At 36.3% G+C, this 18678-nt stretch overlaps 2 protein-coding genes across 5 annotated transcripts in view; both read left to right on the top strand.

Moving 5' to 3' along the window:
• Nucleotides 1-297: 297 nt before the first annotated feature.
• Nucleotides 298-12133, top strand: slc1a3b (solute carrier family 1 member 3b). The gene is made up of 10 exons (XM_051910904.1): nucleotides 298-465; nucleotides 833-1080; nucleotides 1311-1448; nucleotides 3933-4137; nucleotides 4224-4266; nucleotides 6481-6752; nucleotides 8579-8812; nucleotides 8896-9090; nucleotides 9175-9309; nucleotides 9775-12133. The coding sequence occupies exons 2-10, from the start codon at nucleotides 900-902 to the stop codon at nucleotides 9986-9988; spliced, it is 1617 nt and encodes a 538-aa protein (XP_051766864.1). The 5' UTR covers nucleotides 298-465; nucleotides 833-899; the 3' UTR covers nucleotides 9989-12133.
• A 3382-nt stretch (nucleotides 12134-15515) lies between these two features.
• nipblb (NIPBL cohesin loading factor b) overlaps nucleotides 15516-18678 on the top strand; it is a 34863-nt gene continuing 31700 nt past the window's right edge. For all 4 annotated transcript variants that reach the window (XM_051909053.1, XM_051909055.1, XM_051909054.1 and 1 more), the window contains exon 1: nucleotides 15516-15825. The gene's annotated coding sequence lies outside the window, so the exon portion shown is untranslated. The remainder of the gene's footprint in view (nucleotides 15826-18678) is intronic.

The following is an 18678-nucleotide window of genomic DNA, read 5'->3' as shown; positions in this document are numbered from 1 at the left end:
GGTCTGCGGTGGGCGGTGTTTATTCTTTCCCTTCAAAATAATTTACCGTGTTCGTTCTCAGATTCAGCCGTTGAAATCGTCTCTCGGGATGAAATGTGAAACACGATGTGAGTTTTGATTGCTTGCCGTTGAATGTCACAGAAACATGTTTCACCTCATGTTTCTTCTCAAGGAAAGCAGGCAGCATTTGCTCTGAATTAGCATTAGAGTGAAGTTAATTTGCTTTTGAAACTGAACATTTTCTTCGTATGTTTCATGTGAGAAACAAGCAACGACCTCTCCTGCCATTCCATCATGTTCCACCACTGGGCCCCCCTTTAAAGTGTCTTGAGCATCTCCTATTTGGAGTTAGCAAGCTCCTCCCCCTTTGAGATCCTGAGTATCAGGAGCTTCTTACTGGTGGAAGGTTATTAAATTCCCAGCACAGACTGGCTCACTCAGGGCATCTCTCAGCACTGGAAGCAGGTAAGCAGCTCTTCTTCTATCAGCTACTTGTAGCTATGGAGGACTTTTTAGCCTGAGCAGCATTTGCCTGGAAAACAACTGAAATTGACATATATTTCCAGAGCATTTAAATGCACAGAGATATTCATGTGGTTCACCATGAATTGATAAACCTCAGCTGCAAGCTACAAGATCAAATAACTAATGATCGAGGTCTTATGAATGTATTTGTTTTATTTTATTGTATTGATAAAAAAGCTTTCATTTACATAAAATTGAATTGGATATGCTATATTTAAATTTATTCTTTCTCATTTTAACTTGAGGATTTGGGATTTAGCGCAGTTGGTGTGCTAGAGTTTGTCTCATTCTCTCTTCTTCTGTGTAGGGTCTCTTTTGGGTCACCGGTTCAGCCCAGCTAGCTTGATCTCAGTGTGTTGAGTGACACCGCCAGCATGACCAAAACCACTGGGGAGAAGCCGCGGTCACGCAGTCGCGTGCAGCAGTTCCGTGAGAGAATTCAACTGCGTTCCCTAAAGGCGAGGAAGAAAGTGGAAGACATCAGTAAAGATGACGTGAAAACCTTTCTGAGAAGAAATGCTTTTGTGCTGTTCACCGTTGGAGCGGTGTTGTTTGGTCAGTGCACCTGGTTTATTGAAATTACATTCATTCAGAGTATGAAAGTGACTAAAGTGTCTTGCTCAAGGACACACATCTACAACCACTCCAGATCTTTAATCACCACACCACACCACCAGTTTGCTGTGAAGTTTAGAAGCCTTTTGACAATGGATGACTTTTGATACATGGCAGAAAAGAGTTTTTGACAGATGTGCATCTGAAATGTTTTTATATTCTTTTTTCAGGTATCGTGCTGGGATTTGCTCTGAGGTCATACAAGATGTCATACAGGGAAGTGAAGTATTTCTCCTTTCCTGGTGAACTATTGATGCGTATGCTGCAGATGCTAGTGCTTCCCCTTCTAGTCTCAAGTTTGATTACAGGTATGATATTTAGATTTTTTGACATGCGACAGTTCGACCTCAGGTTTTAAATCAAATGTTACAGCGACGATATAAAATAAAAATGCTTTATGAAAAAATAGGAAACTTAAATTTAAGTTCGAACTCTTAATGAAAAGTATACAAGTAAAAATGAGGCGGTCCTAAGATCCTCAGTAGCTTCTCATTAGGTCTGAGCTGATGGGACCCACTCATAAAACTGTTGTCCCCCCAGGCCCTGTGAATTTTATTGACAAACCTGGTTATAAGGAAAAGGGCAAATCAGTGAAGTGAGGACATAGGAAAAGAAGGACATTAATAGAATGAGAACATGAGAACGATTCGGAAATGTGGGAGTGGCTGGACTTTTGAAATAATTCTATAGGATGTGAAAGAGAAAAGGGATGAAAAGAGGCATGGAAAGGAAGGAAATTAGTGTCCAATTAATGTCAACGCAAAGAATAAAGCAGCTCAGTAATTAAAGGGCTATGGAATTCAAGTCACTGCATATGTAAGAGAATTAGTGACAGAAAAAAAGTTGAAGTTTATGGAACAACAATAAAGTTTGTTATTGTTGCAGAGGATTAGGCACATATATCTCCTATCAAACAATCAAATTTAGCATCATTTAGGAATGGGAAACAGGTGTTACAGCTGTGCCTCAGCGAAATATTTCTGGGTTGTAGACAGTGACCTTTTTTTGCTTCTATTATAAGTGGCAGTGAGAATGAGGCAGAGGTTGTAATGACAAGTTCAGCCCCACCCACCCCTGCTGCTTCACATACACATTTTCTACCCAACAAAATATTTGTAGCTTGGCATAACTAGAAAGAGTTATTATATAAAAAGTATCTAGATTTTTAGTTGTTTTTGCCTATTTTAAAGGGTTAGTTCACCAAAAAATGAAAATTCTGTCATTAATTACTCACCCTCATGTCGTTCCACACCCGTAAGACCTTCGTTCATCTTCGGAACACAAATTAAGATATTTTTGATGAAATCCGATGGCTCAGTGAGGCCTCCATTGCCAGCAAGATAATTAACACTTTCAGATGCCCAGAAAGCTACTAAAAACATATTCAGTTCATGTGACTACAGTGAATACAGTGAAAAATACTTTTTGTGCGGCAAAAAAAAAAAATTAAAATAATGACTTTTCAACAATATCTAGTGATGGGCGTTTTCAGAACACTGCTTCATGAAGCTTCGAAGCTTTACAAATCTTTTGTTTTGAATCAGTGGTTCGGATCGCCTATCAAACTGCCAAAGTCACGTGAACTATTGAAATTTCTAAAAAACTTATGGCGCAACGAAGCCTCGTTTACTAAAATCGTGTGACTTTGGTGCTCCGAACCACTGATTCGAAACAAAAGATTCGTAAAGCTTCGAATGTCATCTTGAGGCCCCCTTGGAAGTTTCCTGAGGCCCCCTAGTGGGCCCCTGGTTGAGAACCACTGCTTTATACTCCTTCCTAAAGGGCTAGACTGAGGCCTATGCAAACTCTAATTGATTAATAATAATAATAATAATAATAATAATAGATGTATTTTAATTTAAATAATAATATCTGAATAATAAAAATAATTTAATTTAAATAATAATAAAATTATATTTGAATAATAATAATAATTATTATTATCATTCAATTACTGTTATTTAAATTAAGTTGTTAAATTATTATGAATAATATTATTATTATTTTTTTTTATTTAAATGAAACTATTTGTTGGGCATTTTATTTGGTAATTGTGTCACACCTGGGTGTAAGAGGGTGCCATTTCATTTATCCACTTCTTTGGAACTTCACAACATGAGTCATTCCTTTAGTTTGATACAAGTGCATTGGGAGACTGTTTGCTGTTCCCCTGGAGATAAAGAGAGGGTGGCATGATCGCTGAAACACAGGCAGGTGGAAGAATTTCCCAGGCCCGTTCGAGATGGAGAGAGATGAGCGAATGCCATTTAAGAGAGAGAGAAGTATGGTCGAGAGAGTCAGAGTGTGAACAGAGGAAATTGTGAAATGAGAGGCTAAACTTAAAAGGCTCTGGAGTTTAAAATATTCTGGAGTTTGGGCCCCCAGGAGGACGAGAGGACTAAACAATGGCTGCTTTCTCTTTCTGGTCTGGGGATCAGGACTGCAGAAAGGACACTGACTCATTCAAAATCCTAACCTTAATTTGTTTTGGCAAGTCAAAGTTGTTTTGCCTGAGCGAACTGACTTCTACAAAGATTTCAATTAATCCTAAGACTTTATATTCAAATGATATAGTCCTTTTCAGCTAAATTAAGATGAAAACATAAATTTTTCATTATTCACCACCACCATTCTACATGTCTATACAAATTCTGGTTGGATTTTTGTATCAAAATCTTGGTACAAGACCTGACTTTTTTTCAGCATGGTACAGGGAAGCATGTATTTATTGAAATGTGATTTGGTTTTATTCTCATGGAAGAAAATGCTAAATTCTAATTAATTCTGTCTAGGCATGGCAGCACTGGACAGTCGTGCCTCTGGAAAGATGGGTATGCGTGCCGTCATATACTATATGACCACCACTTTCATCGCAGTGTTTATCGGCATCATTATGGTTCTGATTATCCACCCGGGCAAAGGCTCGAAGGATGAATTCACCAAACAGCAGAAGATCGAGAATGTCAGCCCAGCTGATGCCTTCCTGGATCTCATTAGGTAATGGGACAGGTGTAGCCCATCAGTTACTCCAAAATACTGATATTAACCAATTATTTTCTTCAACACATACGCTCTTTTTGCAGAAACATGTTTCCACCTAATCTAGTTCAGGCCTGCACTCAACAGGTAAGAATGTTTTTTCCTTCATCCTGTCACTCAAAATTTCTCATAAACAATTATTAAATATTAGCTGTTTGCATGCTGTAACGTTCGATTGCTGTAATAATGATGCGCTCGACGAAGGAGATGATTAGAAATACACAGTCTTTAATATAATGGCAAACCCAGGAGAATAACAACCACATTAAACACAAACAATAACTAAACTGAACAGGGAGTACATATGCAGGGGATAATCAAGAACTAAATAGGATACAACTGATGATAATTAATCACAGGAACAAACAGGAAAATAACCGAAACTAAACAGAGCAGGAAAACATGAACTAAAGGAAACAGAACAGAATATCAAAATTAGAGTCCATAACCGTGACACATGCATTATGAAATTAGCAATGGCAAATTTTTTTGCCTAAAATTATTTTTATCACCAAAATAATAATAAAAAAAAGATCGCTAGTAATTGAATTGAATTTAATTTAAGATTTAATGTAAAGGTTTAGTTCACCTAAAAATGAAAATTATCCCATAATTTACTCGCCTTCAAGCCATTCTATGTGTATATGTCTTTCTTCTTTCAGTCAAACACAGTCTGAGTTATATTAAAAAATGTTCTGGCTCGTCCAAGGCCAAAAAAGCACATCCATCCATCATAAAAGTAATCCATACGGCTCCAGGGGGTTAATAAAGGCCTTCTGAAGCGAAGCAATGCATTTTTGTAAGAAAAATATCCATATTTATAACCTTATTTATAACCCTTTAAGTGAATACTAAAGAGGTAGATAATTAATATACAGTAACATCTAAATGAACAATTAATGATATAATAACATATAAATAAAAAACATAAAATTAAAATGTAGCTCCATATCTATTACACTGTCAAACAATGTTGTTTCTAGGCAAAAAAAAGCATTTTTATTAGTGCTGTCAAACGATTAATCACGATTGTGTTTACATAATATATGTGTGTGCTGTGTATAATTATTATGTATATTTAAATACACACACATGCTTGTATTTATTTAACAAAAAATTATTTTTATATATAAAATATTTCTATTTATATATAATATAATTTATATATATATATATATATATATATATATATATATATATATATATATATATATATATATATATTTCTTAAATATATACATGTATGTGTGTGTATTTATATATACATAATAATTATACACAGCACACACATATATATTATGTAAACACAAACTTTTATTTTGGATGTGATTTATCACAATTATATAAATTATATAAATAATTATATTTATATAAATATAAATAATACATATTCATGTAACTAAATTTTGAAATCTTGAAAAAAAATGTTTTAAAATAAAATTTACTCAACAAATGTGAATCATATTTTTGATGGGCGGGAAAAAAAGTACCATAATAGCTGCCAGGACCAAGAAAAAGATTTTTACTGGGTTATTATAAGTTTTTTTCTTAACTATTAACCACTTTATTGCCAATTAGATATTGCCAAAAATTTATATATTGAATATTAAGGACTCATATTCATATAGATAGACTCTAGTAGATATATAATATTGTGAGGTTTAATATGTTCAGGAGACAGTTTGAGGCGAAGTTCTAATATGTTTCCCTGTTCAGCGGGAAATCAATTCATCATTAGACATGATGAAGCTTGATGACATCTCAAAGGACAGAAACTTATAATTTATCACTCTTGGATCAAACATTTTTTCTTCTGGGAGGCCTTGAATTTATAATTGTACCAATACTGCTTACAAGTCTGACAATGTTTCATTTTTCCTACTGCTGGCCCAAGCATGTAAGGAACATTTTCCATTTAGCATTTTGAGAGTCTGGCTTGAGTTGGACCCACAGCTGTGCTTGGACCGGCTGAGAGCTTTGGCAGAGCTGTGATGGTGCCACAGTCGGGTATAATGGGACAGAAATGGCCACACAATGACACTGAAGAGCCTGACAGTGGCTCACAGTCTGTCCGGACACACTCCACAGGGACACCCTGTAGTCAACCAGATCTAAAAAATAACATATTTCAGACATATTGAAAAGTGTCTTTCTCTAAATCATGGCTGTGGAACATTTCTAGCTATTAAAATCCCTAAATCAAAATAATATGACCAGGATCATATGAAATTGATTCTTAAATCAGATTGATTCTTGCTCATTTTTAAAACTAGTTCCCTTCTTCTCTTTTTCCTCCTGTAGTTCAAGACCCAATATGGCAAGAGGATCATTCAAGTGAAGGTGATTGTGAACGATTCGATATTCAACCTTACTAACGCCACCCAGGAGATTACCCAAGAGGAAGTGATTCCTCTCCCAGGCGCCACCAATGGGGTTAATGCCCTCGGTCTGGTGGTGTTTTCAATGTGCTTCGGCTTGATCATTGGGAGTATGAAGGAACAGGGACAGGCTCTCAGAGACTTCTTCGACTCCCTCAACGAGGCCATCATGCGACTTGTTGCTATTATTATGTGGTGAGTGATCCCAGACACACAAACTTTTGCGAGAAAAAAAACAGTGTTTAAAAAGTAAACTCATTTGAAAACTGTGTTAATATAGCCTAGGGCAGGCTTTCCAATACTCATTCCTTATTTGACACATATTAGTTTACAATAAACCTCAAGAGGGAGCATAACATTTTATTTTCAAGTGTTTCTTAACCGGTAGCATTAGATTTAACTTACAATTTTGCCATCACATTTTTATCTCTTTAATCTAAAAATATTATATTATATTATATTATATTATATTATATTATTCAAAAGTCTGAGATCAGTAATTTTTTTATTAAAAAATTAATACTTTTATTCAGCAAAAATGCATTAAATTGATCAAAAGTGACAGTAAAGACATTTATAATGTTACAAAATATTTTTATTTTAAATAAATGCAGTTCTGCTGAACTTTCTATTCATCAAAGAAAATAAATGTAGGACTGTTTCTGCAAAAATATTAAGTAGCACAACTGTTTTCAACACTGATCCTAATAAGAAATGTTTCCTGAACACTAAATCAGCATAAAGAATGATTTCTGAAGGATCATGTGACACTGAAGACTGAAAATTCAGCTTTGCTGTCAATGGAATAAATTACATTTTATTACTGTTTTTACTATATTAATCAAATAAATGCAGCATTGGTGAGCATAAGCCATATTAACTATTATAATTTTAAATACATAAATATTTATTTGAATTTATTGGTATTTATTTGTTTATTGGAGTCGTAATGTATTGGAAAGTGTAGCTTATTAGGAGGCCTAACAAAAAACAACCTTGTTGCTTGTCATGTAAGAAACTTACAATAAGACATTGATCATAATTCATCACAGATATGCCTCATAATAACTTTCACCTAATTGTAGAATTAGATGAATTTCCTCTATGTCTGGACAGAAATGTGCCCTGTGCTCTCATTTTGTGTGACCCTTTTTCATGACCTCCTTTTCATCAGCATGTGTAACTCATTGACATTTTAGGAAACCTTATTAACAAATGACTCTTCTGGATGCAGATCCATCCCTGATCCTTAATCAGTTTCCTTTCCACCTTTATAGTTTAGTAGTTTAGTTTAAAATAAAACAGAAATAACAAAACCAAAACTTTTATAACTGAGAATTAGGCTTGCTGCTGTAGTCGGTTCACCCGCAACACCGGTTACATCACTTGCCCACCGTGGCACCGCCCCCCACCGTCGTTTAGATTTTTTTTATAGTAATAAAAGAGTTATTACAATTACACTACAATTAAAAATTGTCTGCTCATTTCAGCATGAGCCGAATGAGAGTCACTGCACAGATCAGCAGCAGGAGTCAGATTTCACCTCACTTCACCCATTTCGCCTCTCTCCTGACTGACAAGATGATGGCGGAAGATTTGGTTTTAAAGCGAAATGTAAAAGCACCTATTTAAGCGAGTTTGTCATTGTACTTTTTTTGTTGTTGTGTTTTTCACTGATAATAATAATGAGCCCACCATTCAAGCAATTGTTGCCCCTGAACTGCCGCTAATTCGAAAGCGAAAGTAAAATGCGCACGGCCGCACGGGCCTTCATAATGGTGCGTGTCCACTGGCGCGGAGCAAAGCGAGCATTTTCAGTTCAATTCTTTGGAAGCTGAGCTTCCATAGGAATTAATTGAAAATTCTCGCTCTGCACCAGTGGAAAAAGAGGGAAAAACTCCAGCGTTCCCCCCCCTCCCCCGGTGATACCGTTATTATCAGTGTTGTCACATGTCGGTTAATCGGTGGGAATATTTCCTCACCATTACATCGTGTCTTTAAATACCATATCCTGTTCCCAGGTACGCACCTATTGGTATCCTCTTTCTGATTGCTGGAAAAATCGTGGAGATGGATGACATCACTGAGATGGGTGGTCAGCTCGGCATGTATACGGTTACAGTGATAATCGGCCTCATGATACATGGCATGATCGTTCTACCGACTTTGTACTTCGTCATCACCCGGAAAAACCCTTTCGTCTTCATCACGGGTTTGCTGCAGGCCCTCATCACGGCTCTCGGCACCTCTTCCAGGTAGAACCGACAACGTCAAGCTGCCGAAATCAGTAATATTGTGCTATCGTTTCAATTTTTTTTTAACATTTTTCGTCCCCCAGCTCTGCCACTCTTCCAGTTACCTTCAGATGCCTGGAAGAGAACAACAACGTTGACAAACGCGTGACTCGATTCGTGCTGCCCGTTGGAGCCACGATCAACATGGATGGAACAGCACTGTATGAAGCCCTGGCAGCCATCTTTATCGCCCAGGTTAACAACATGGAAATGAACTTTGGGCAGATCATAACAATTAGGTGAGATATTTTAAAATATAAACAATTCATTAAAAAAAAAGTTTGATATGTAAAATATGATTGATATTCTCTTTAATGAAACAGCATCACAGCCACTGCTGCAAGTATCGGAGCGGCCGGAATCCCTCAGGCTGGTCTGGTCACAATGGTGATTGTGCTGACCTCTGTCGGACTGCCAACCGATGACATCACCCTCATCATTGCAGTTGATTGGTTCCTGTAAGTGACCTCTTACAGAATCGTGATTTGATTTGGTTTAAAAGGGAATAACAATGCAAAAAATATATTCATTGAAGTATTTTGCAAAAATGACTGCGTTTGGCACTTTATCTTCCCTCTTATTTGGGACTCCCTTCATTTTTTTTTTCCATTATCAACCCAGGTGACACACTTTGATATGTTCCCATGAGACTTGCTCCATTTTTTTCATGCATTTCATGTAATTCAATTGGTTTTAACATAGAAACGTAATTAGGTTGGCCAAATTAATCATTCCAGATAGATCCCCTTTCCCACAAGTTACACAGCTAAAAGAGACTCTTTTTAAACTAGGATGAAAACTGATCTGAAAGTAGGAAACTTTTTTGACAACTAATCAAGTATGGCTGATATTTACTGTCTCAGGGTGATAAATAAATGGATTCTTCATGTCCTGTTTTACTTACTTTTCTGTTGCACTTACAGGGATCGACTGCGCACAACAACTAACGTCCTGGGAGATTCTATAGGAGCTGGGATCATAGAGTTCCTGTCCAAAGATGAGCTTCAGAGTGGTGATGTGGAATTGGGGAGCTCTGTGCTGGAGGAGAACGAAGTGAAGAAACCTTATCAGATGATCCCTCAGGAGAACGACTATGAGAATGAGAAACCACCACGTGACAGCGAGACTAAGATGTAGAAGGCTGCATATTCAACGCCCAACCAAGGATTTTTTGTGTGTTTGTGTCTGTATACGTACAGTGGCCCCAAAAAATATATGAACACTTAAGATACACTTAGAAATGTAAGAATTTAATTGCATTATATAAGAAAATATCAACCTAAATGCATTTATTTGAAAGAAATATTGCACAAGTATGCTACTCAAGCAAAACAAAAAGTATTTGGACACTTTCTGTTTGTGGAACGGAGAATTATGTTTGTAATTAGGGAAATGAACTACACTTGACTTCATACATTCACTAACAATCCCAGCTAACAGGGAACATTCTCAGAACTTTGGCGAAGAAACATTCTTCCAATAACGTTAATAGAATGTTTGTTCAAAATTATCTGGTCTTTAATAATGTTCTCAAAAACATTATTTATACGTCGTTCATAGAACTTGGTTCGTCTAATGTTTTTGCTAAATGTTACTGCTTGTTTCTAAACGTTCAGAGGAAATTCAAAAGTAATATTCCATTGCAACATTCTGGCATGTTTGCAGAATGATAAAAAGGAATGTTCTCTTAAAAACTGGATTTTGAACATTAGGAGAAAAATCAGAAATAACATTTTCACAACTTATAGGGATAGTTCACCCAAAAATGAAAATTCTGTCATCATTTACTCACCCTCAAGTTGTTCCAAACCTGTATGAATTTCTTTCTTCTGCTGAACACAAAAGAAGTTATTTTGAAGAATATGGGTAACCAAACAGCTGATGCTAAAAAAAATACTATGGAAGTCAATGGGGCTCATCAGCTGTTTGGTTACTGACATTTTTCAAAATAATGTCTTCAGCAGAAGAAAGAAATTCATGCAGGTTTGTAACAGCTTGAGGGTGAGATTTTTGACAATTTTTATTTTTGGGTGAACTATCCTTTTAATGGGAACGTTAATAAAGTGTTCTTAGAACATTTTTTTTTTTTTTTTTAGCTGGGATTACATTGAAAAACAATTTTGATATTTTGCTATGCAATAAAATTCATACATTTGTGAAGTGTTGCTTACATGTCAAAAGTGTCCAAATATTTTGTTTAGGGCCATTGCATATATAGATATATATACAGTATATATATATTTTGTTTTGTTTTTGAATATTTTTTTCAACCTTCTTTTGTCATTTTACTGTAATTTTGTTTTTGTGCTTTGGTTTGGTTCTCCAGGTCATACCGATTGTTATTTTGATTTGGCAGGAGAGTTTTACCTTTACAAAAATATATAATAACCATTCCTTTTTTTGTATTGCCTTTTCATTATTTTAATAATTAGCTGAAATGTGAATCTATGTAGGATATGGAGGGCATTGGTATGTTGGTGACCAACGGTTGTCACATGAGCTACAAGAGTGTTAAAACGAACAGGGTCATGAATGTACACAAGACTGATTTTAAGCAAAAATGAATGTCAGTGCTTTTCTCAGAGTAAATTATTCATCTGATGAACAAACAGAAGTTCATTACTCTTTGTGCACTGGGTGTTCAGCATGGGCAGGAGTCCAAGATCAAACACTTTTGGGCTCCGGTTATAATGTGATCATCTATGAAATATGTCTTATTGTAAATATCAAGAGAAAATTATGTTTGGCTTTGAAAGCTGCTTTACACATCTTTATGTATGAGAAGACTCATTGATATTCCTCAGTGTTTCAGCAGCTATTTGAGTTTTTTAATTAAACAACAGCTCACACAACTAATTCTAACTGAATAAACACATATGCGTTTGAGAAGTTGTTTTCTATTTTGCTATAGTTCATCCACTGACCCTTTTATTGCCATTTGCTAACATTAATGATACATAGAAATAATACGTAGCTGCTACTGAATAGTAATTGTAGGAAAAGAGACTGAATGTTTACAGTCTTGTGGTTGCAATGACATACAGTCATTTTGAAAACTGTAAATCTTTTGAAAACATGCTATAGTCACAGGTTGGACTCACATGTACTCAGCTGGAAACTGTGATCTTATATTTGCCTTTTTTAAATTCTAAGTTTTTTCATGTTGCTGTATATTTCCTGTCAAAGTCCATAAAAAGCAAAATGGGTGATTAGAACTATAGAATAAAGAGCATACGCATGTTGTGTGTTAAATATAGTTTTGAATAAAATGGAGAGTGGTGATGCATTGTGTTGGAATTTTGATTAATTATAGATGAGTGGCTGTGATTTATTATGTTTTTCAGACAGTCCTTGAGGTCTGCTTTTGATATTTGAGAATTAATCTTAATTACACATGAATAGAATGTGGAATATAATTAATATATTCAAATATATTTATTCAAAATGGCCAGAAAAAAAGAAAAGAAAAGATAATTAATGCAAATAAAGGAAAGATAAAAACGATCAATAGTCAAGAAACTTCTAACCTAGTGGATAATTCTAAATGGACTCATGCTGCCACCTAGTGGATGATTTTCTTCAGGCAACAAAAGTTCCTTTTCAATAAGATTCTAGTAGTTGATAGGTGCATTTTAAGCGACTATATCCTGTTGACTAAATTGGCAGACTGCATTATGCACCGCATTGTTATTAAAAAGCTCTGATGAAGGAACATTTGTCATGACGCCTTAAAGAACATATTTGTGCCTTCATTGAAGTGTGTGTGTGTGTGTGTGTGTGTGTGTGTGTATTGATCAGGCATAACATTATGACCACCTTCCTAATATTGTGTTGGCCCCCCTTTTGCTGCCAAAACAGCCCTGACCCGTCTAGGCATGGACTCCACTAGACCCCTGAAGGTGTGCTGTGGTATCTGGGACCGAGATGTTAGCAGCAGATCCTTTAAGTCCTGTAAGTTGCGAGGTGGGGCCTCCATGGATCAGACTTGTTTATTCAGCACATCCCACAGATGCTCGATTGGATTGAGATCTGGGGAATTTGGAGTCCAAGTCAAAACCTCAAACTCATTGTTGTGCTCCTCAAACTATTTCTCAACCATTTTTGCTTTGTGGCAGGATGCATTATCCTGCTGAAAGAGGCCACAGCCACCAGGGAATACTGTTTCCATGAAAGGGTGTACATGTCAAAGTAACATCCACATGGATGGCAGGACCCAAGGTTTCTCAGCAGAACATTGCCCAAAGCACCACACTGCCTCCGCCGGCTTGCCTTCTTCCCATAGTGCATCCTGGTGCTATGTGTTCCCCAGGTAAGCGACGCACACGCACCTGACCATCCACGTGATGTAAAAGAAAACGTGATTCATCAGACCAGGCCACCTTCTTCCATTGCTCCGTGGTCCAGTTCTGATGCTCACGTGCCCACTGTTGGCGCTTTCGGCGGTGGACAGGGGTCAGCATGGGCACTCTGACTGGTCTATGGCTATGCAGCCCCATACGCAACAAACTGTGATGTGTATTCTGACACCTTTCTATCAGAACCAGCATTAACTTCTTGAGCAATTTGAGCTACAGTAGCTCGTCTGTTGGATTGGACCACACAGGCCAGCCTTCGCTCCCCACGTGCATCAATGAGCCTTGGCCACCCATGACCCTGTCGCCAGTTCACCACTGTTCCTTCCTTGGTCAACTTTTGATAGATACTGACCACTGCAGACCGGGAACACCCCACAAGAGCTGCAGTTTTGGAGATGCTCTGACCCAGTTGTCTAGCCATCACAATTTGGCCCTTGCCAAACTTGCTCAAATTCTTACGCTTGCCCATTTTTCCTGCTTCTAACACATCAACTTTAAGGACAAAATGTTCACTTGCTGCCTAATATATCCCACCCACTAACAGTTGCCATGATGAAGAGAAATCAGTGTTATTCACTTCACCTGTCAGTGGTCATAATGTTATGCCTGATCGGTGTATATCCTTAATGCACATATTGAATAAAAAGTCCGAATACACATTTTTTTTCTCTAGCAGTGGGTTTATATTGTGTTTTTAAAGATCTTCTTCAAAACCCTTTTAAATTAGATTATTTTCGAGAATTATTTCCTCCAGACTAAAATTCCAATATAAATGCATGCAATTTATTATTTACAATAATTGCTGGCAAAAACCATGACCTGACATTTTTTGTTCATTACCTTTTTATAGATTTGTTGTTTCATTTTTTTTTTTACAAACACTTGTAAAGGTTATTTAATTGCAGGTTTCATAGTAACAATTAGCCCCATATAGTGTGACAACATGTCTTGTCATTGGGGCATGTTGTCACAAAAGGTAAATGGTTCAACCTTTTTTTTTCCTGGTGGAAATGTTTAATAGCTTTTTTTTGTAGGCAAGTTTATTTATATAGCACATTTCATACATAATGGTAATTCAAAGTGCTTTACATAGAAAGGACTTAAAATAATCATAAAATAATCGCAACATTAGAAATAAAAATATAATGCACGGGAAATAAAAATAACAATCGTAGCTATTTAACTAGGCTGCCTGAAACAATCTCTATCTCTAACTGCCCGAATTACTAAATTCGGGGTACTAAGTTGTAGCCAAGATTTTTAGTGTTTGTGCCTCTACAGAAGCTGACTAAGAAATTTTCAGTGTTGTAAATAGTGTGCCCCTATTATGCCTGAAATATTAGTGTAGTACCGTGAGGGGGCGATATTGAGCTCACATCCAGATGCGTGTCCATACTAGCATGAACAATAACACGTTGGTTCAATATTAATATCAAATCTTTGTGTAACATCTACGTTCACACACATTTTCGAATCAAAACATTCTGATTTAAATTAGTCAACCAATTTGATAATAATTAAAAAAGTTACACCAAGTCACCATGCACTGGTGATGAATAAGGTAAATATTTAACTAATCGATTTCACCATACTTACATCGCAGGAAATTAAGACTTTACATTTTATATTACAGGTTTTCTGAAACGTTATGTTTAAATATACAAATAGGGCATTGTGTAATCAATAATTAATGCAAACTAATTTGTATAGTACATTTACAGACCATAATTATGAACATTGGATATAGCCAGGTTCAAAATTTATTTTGGTTACATAGGCATATTATTTTAGATAATGTTGTCAACAGTCAGAAAAATCCATGTTTTTAGGAATAAAATGTTATATAAATTAGGAGAATATACTGTAGAAACCTTTAGAATATAAATAGGAATAAAACTAGTGTTTAATAAAATAAAAAAGTGTACATTTCTGGCTCAGTTCATGACAAACAGACAAAGTGTGATAAACTAAACACGTATATTGGATGTTGTCTTTTTCACTAGTCCGAAAGAAGACATGCTATGGAAGCAAAATAGCCCAAAATCTCAAAATTGACCTGTGCATGAAAAAACAATGGTTTGCCAATAGTGTCTTAATTTAAAAAAGTGTATTTTGCTAAGGCTCCACGTTAATGGTAGGCTATACAAATGTATACACGTTTAATACGATATTTGAATTACAGTGAGAAGAAGAGATGAGGGAGAGGAATGCAGAGTGGAGGATGATAGAGGAGAGGATGGAAAGCAACGGATGGGAGAAGGAGGGAAGGGGAGGAGAGCAGGCAGCGGAAGTCGGCGGGTCGCTGCTGGTTGGTTCGGCGCCGGTGGAGGGAGTCATTCCTGCAGCAGTGCTTCCGGTCGGCATTTTGTTCTGCGAGAGAGAGAGAGAGTCTGTGTGGATTCTTTTATGAGCGCCCAGGAGCCTTTCGCCACCGAATCCTTTCTGCCATCGTCCGGAGTAAAGTGCGAGCTTCCGCGGGCGCCTGCGAGAGGAATGACCGCCGCCCGTCCGTCTTCATGTTCGCAGTGAGAGGAAGCAGTGCGACCCGGATTATTGTTGTGAGAGGGACACAGCGAGCCCGAACCCCTCCACCTTCACCTTTCAACAGCAGAGCCTCAGGTAAACGCGCCGGACCCGTTTCGCTGGTTCCGAGTGGGGGAGCACAGTAGCCCAGTGTCGGGGTGAGACGTGCTTCGGACTTGATGAAAGGTTATCGGTGTTGTGCAGCCCTCGCTCAGTGTTAGCATATGCGTTAGCTCGGTGCGGGCCCGCAGGCGAATCCGCGGTTCGGATGGTTCGCGAGCGAAAGGCCAAAACGGGCCGTTTAAACGGACCCAACTGGTCCAGGGGGCTTGTCTGGAGATGCAGGTGTGCAGCTGAAACCAAAGCCCGGAGATAAGAGTCGTACAGGCCTGCAGCTCCGCAGACCAGAGTAAACAATACTGTCCTCTCAGAGTAAACCTCATTCACCTTCTATCAGCGTAAACAATACTGTGCTTTTAGAGTAAAACCGCATTCAGCTTCTGTCAGAGTAGACAAAATCATACCAGAACAATCTTTAATAACTAGAAATCAGAATAAACAATACTCTCATATTAGAGCAAAACTTATTAGCCACCAGAGTAAACAATAGTCATACTACAGCAATCCTCATTAACTGTCTGTCAAAAAAAACATTACTCTCAACTTATTTACCATCTAGCTGAGTAAACAACAACATAAACATCTAGATTAGATAGCAAACCTAAATAAATATCTATCAGAATAAACAAAACACACTTCTTAGAGCTAAACTTATTAGACATCAGAATAGTTTTATTAATGAGATCCAAAACATCTCATTATAGCAAACATTTGAGCATCTGTCAAAGTAAAGATTCAAGAACAAACAATACATTTCTGTATTGAGTAATACTGGCCTTTAATTAACCAGAGACAGTGTATAATCATATATCTGTCTTAGTCATGGTTTGGACAGAATCATTATCAAAATATTCATAACTAGCTGGCTGTGTGAAGGGAATATAAATGAATTATTGATATTTAAAGGCCTTCACCTGTAGCTCAATATTCTATCATTTTATTAAGGCGAAGAGTTACTGTTTACTGTTAATTATCTCTGAATGTAAAGCATATTCAAATTAATCCTAGTGAGATTATTATTATCATAAACAAATATTGTAAGCATCTATAATGCTCAATCTCTGAATATATATGCTAATATTATTTCTTTATGTATCTAAAGAACGGAATGAAACGATGAGCTTTTATAAACAAAAAAGTCAATAACCGTCATATCTAAACAGTTTTTTTTATAGAAAGTGTATTTTAAATATTTTGTGTTTTAAAACAGAATTTTGCAGATCTGTTGATTTAAAAACTGGGTTCGAAAAATAAGATGATTTTTTTTGTGACGGCTAGGAATGAATGAATGAATGAAGGAAATGCCCTGAGGCTTAGTTAGCTTTAGCAGTTCATATTCAGTGTGTGCTCAAATTGAAAACCAAAAGTAAATTTAAAGTTTTGTGTCTGTTGACAAGATTCTGGATTCATAGCTGTAGATTTTGAGAAGGCATTACAGTTGAAATTGCTCACATTTATGACAAGACTGATTTGTTTGCTTAAATTGCTGTGGTGTTTTATTGGAGCAGCTGGTGCTGGAGAAACATTGGCTGTAATCTATAAATGAGATTTCACATAGGAGACCAATATTAATGTATTAACCTTTAATTAAAAAAACAAACAAAAAAAAAACAAACAGGTGTGATAAAGCTTGTCCTGAGCTGAACTTTAGTGTTTTTAAATAACTTTCCGGTTCACCATCGTTTGAAGCTTTTGCTGTAGATTTTTTCCCTGTCATTTCACTTTTTCATTTTTACTTGGATCAATGCTTGTGTAATAACAAGTATAGTCACACAAGAAAATATGTTTTTGTTTTATTGAATCTTCTTCTGTACATAACTTCACAGTAGCACTTTTTGTTTTTGTTACACTGTTGTCTAGTCTATTGGGCATCATGATGAGTCATTTATACGTATATAGCCAGTGCTGGGTAATAACTGATTATTTGTAATCTGGATTACATAATCAGATTACAGTTACTTTTTATTGATTACATGATTACTTAATATTCACAAAATGGCAGTAAATTATTCAGAATTCATTGATTCTCCCTAATGCTTCGTTTTATGTTTTAAATTTTCACAAAAGTTTTATGAAATTGCCCACGCAGACTGGCCACTAATCAGGCGACTATAATTACATGGAAAATTGAGAGGCTGCACAGCATAAACAAATAAAATATTTAATCTTTTTTAGTTAATTTATTTTGATTGTTTTTATATACTTATAATTTAACGTTTTTATGATTTAATTATTAACTTAACCCCCTGCAGTTCCTTCCCAGAAACCCTGACGTAATGTAATGTTTAATGCACTTCATGTTGTTGATAAATAAAAATGGAATAATTTTTGTTCCTCTCTATTTTTTTTTATCAATATGGTACAAGATTATTCTACTCAAATCAATATTATAAAAAGTAAGGTCAAAAGTAATCTATAAGTATTCAAAAAGCATATTACCTAACAAGTGTAATGTACGTTAACTACAATTTTTATCATGTAATTTGTATTCAGTATTGGAGTACAATTTGTAAGTAATCTACCCAGCTCTGTATGTGTAGCTTTAGATATCTAGAGCTGTTCAGAGTCTGTTTTGTTGGGAGTATCAATACAGCGGCCCTCAGATTTGAGCTATATTGGCGTATATGTCAGCCTATGTAATCCAAAGACAAAGTATATATGAGAGCTCCGTTTCCTCTCGTGTACGTCTGAGTTTGTGTTGCACAGTGTATGATACTTTCTGCTTTGTTGTTGTACAATTATGGTCTGAATTTTACTTGATTGTGTCCCTCAATTAGAGATTACCACTTGTAGAATTAGTGGATTTTTCTGCAAGTTTTTAGTCCTTCT

This window comes from Ctenopharyngodon idella, chromosome 10, assembly GCF_019924925.1.
Source record: "Ctenopharyngodon idella isolate HZGC_01 chromosome 10, HZGC01, whole genome shotgun sequence".
NCBI classification, from domain to species: Eukaryota; Metazoa; Chordata; class Actinopteri; order Cypriniformes; family Xenocyprididae; genus Ctenopharyngodon; species Ctenopharyngodon idella.
The sequence above is the reverse complement of the archived record's forward strand: the minus strand, read 5'-3'. Positions and strand labels throughout refer to the sequence as shown.

What these genes read in the sequence shown, in the direction of transcription:
- slc1a3b (XM_051910904.1), top strand. Translation starts at nt 900, where the DNA reads ATGACCAAAACCACTGGGGAGAAGCCGCGGTCACGCAGTCGCGTGCAG. An exon ending in AGTCTCAAGTTTGATTACAG is followed by an intron (nt 1,449 to 3,932) that starts GTATGATATTTA and finishes AATTCTGTCTAG; the next exon opens with GCATGGCAGCACTGGACAGT. An exon ending in GGGCAGATCATAACAATTAG is followed by an intron (nt 9,091 to 9,174) that starts GTGAGATATTTT and finishes TTAATGAAACAG; the next exon opens with CATCACAGCCACTGCTGCAA.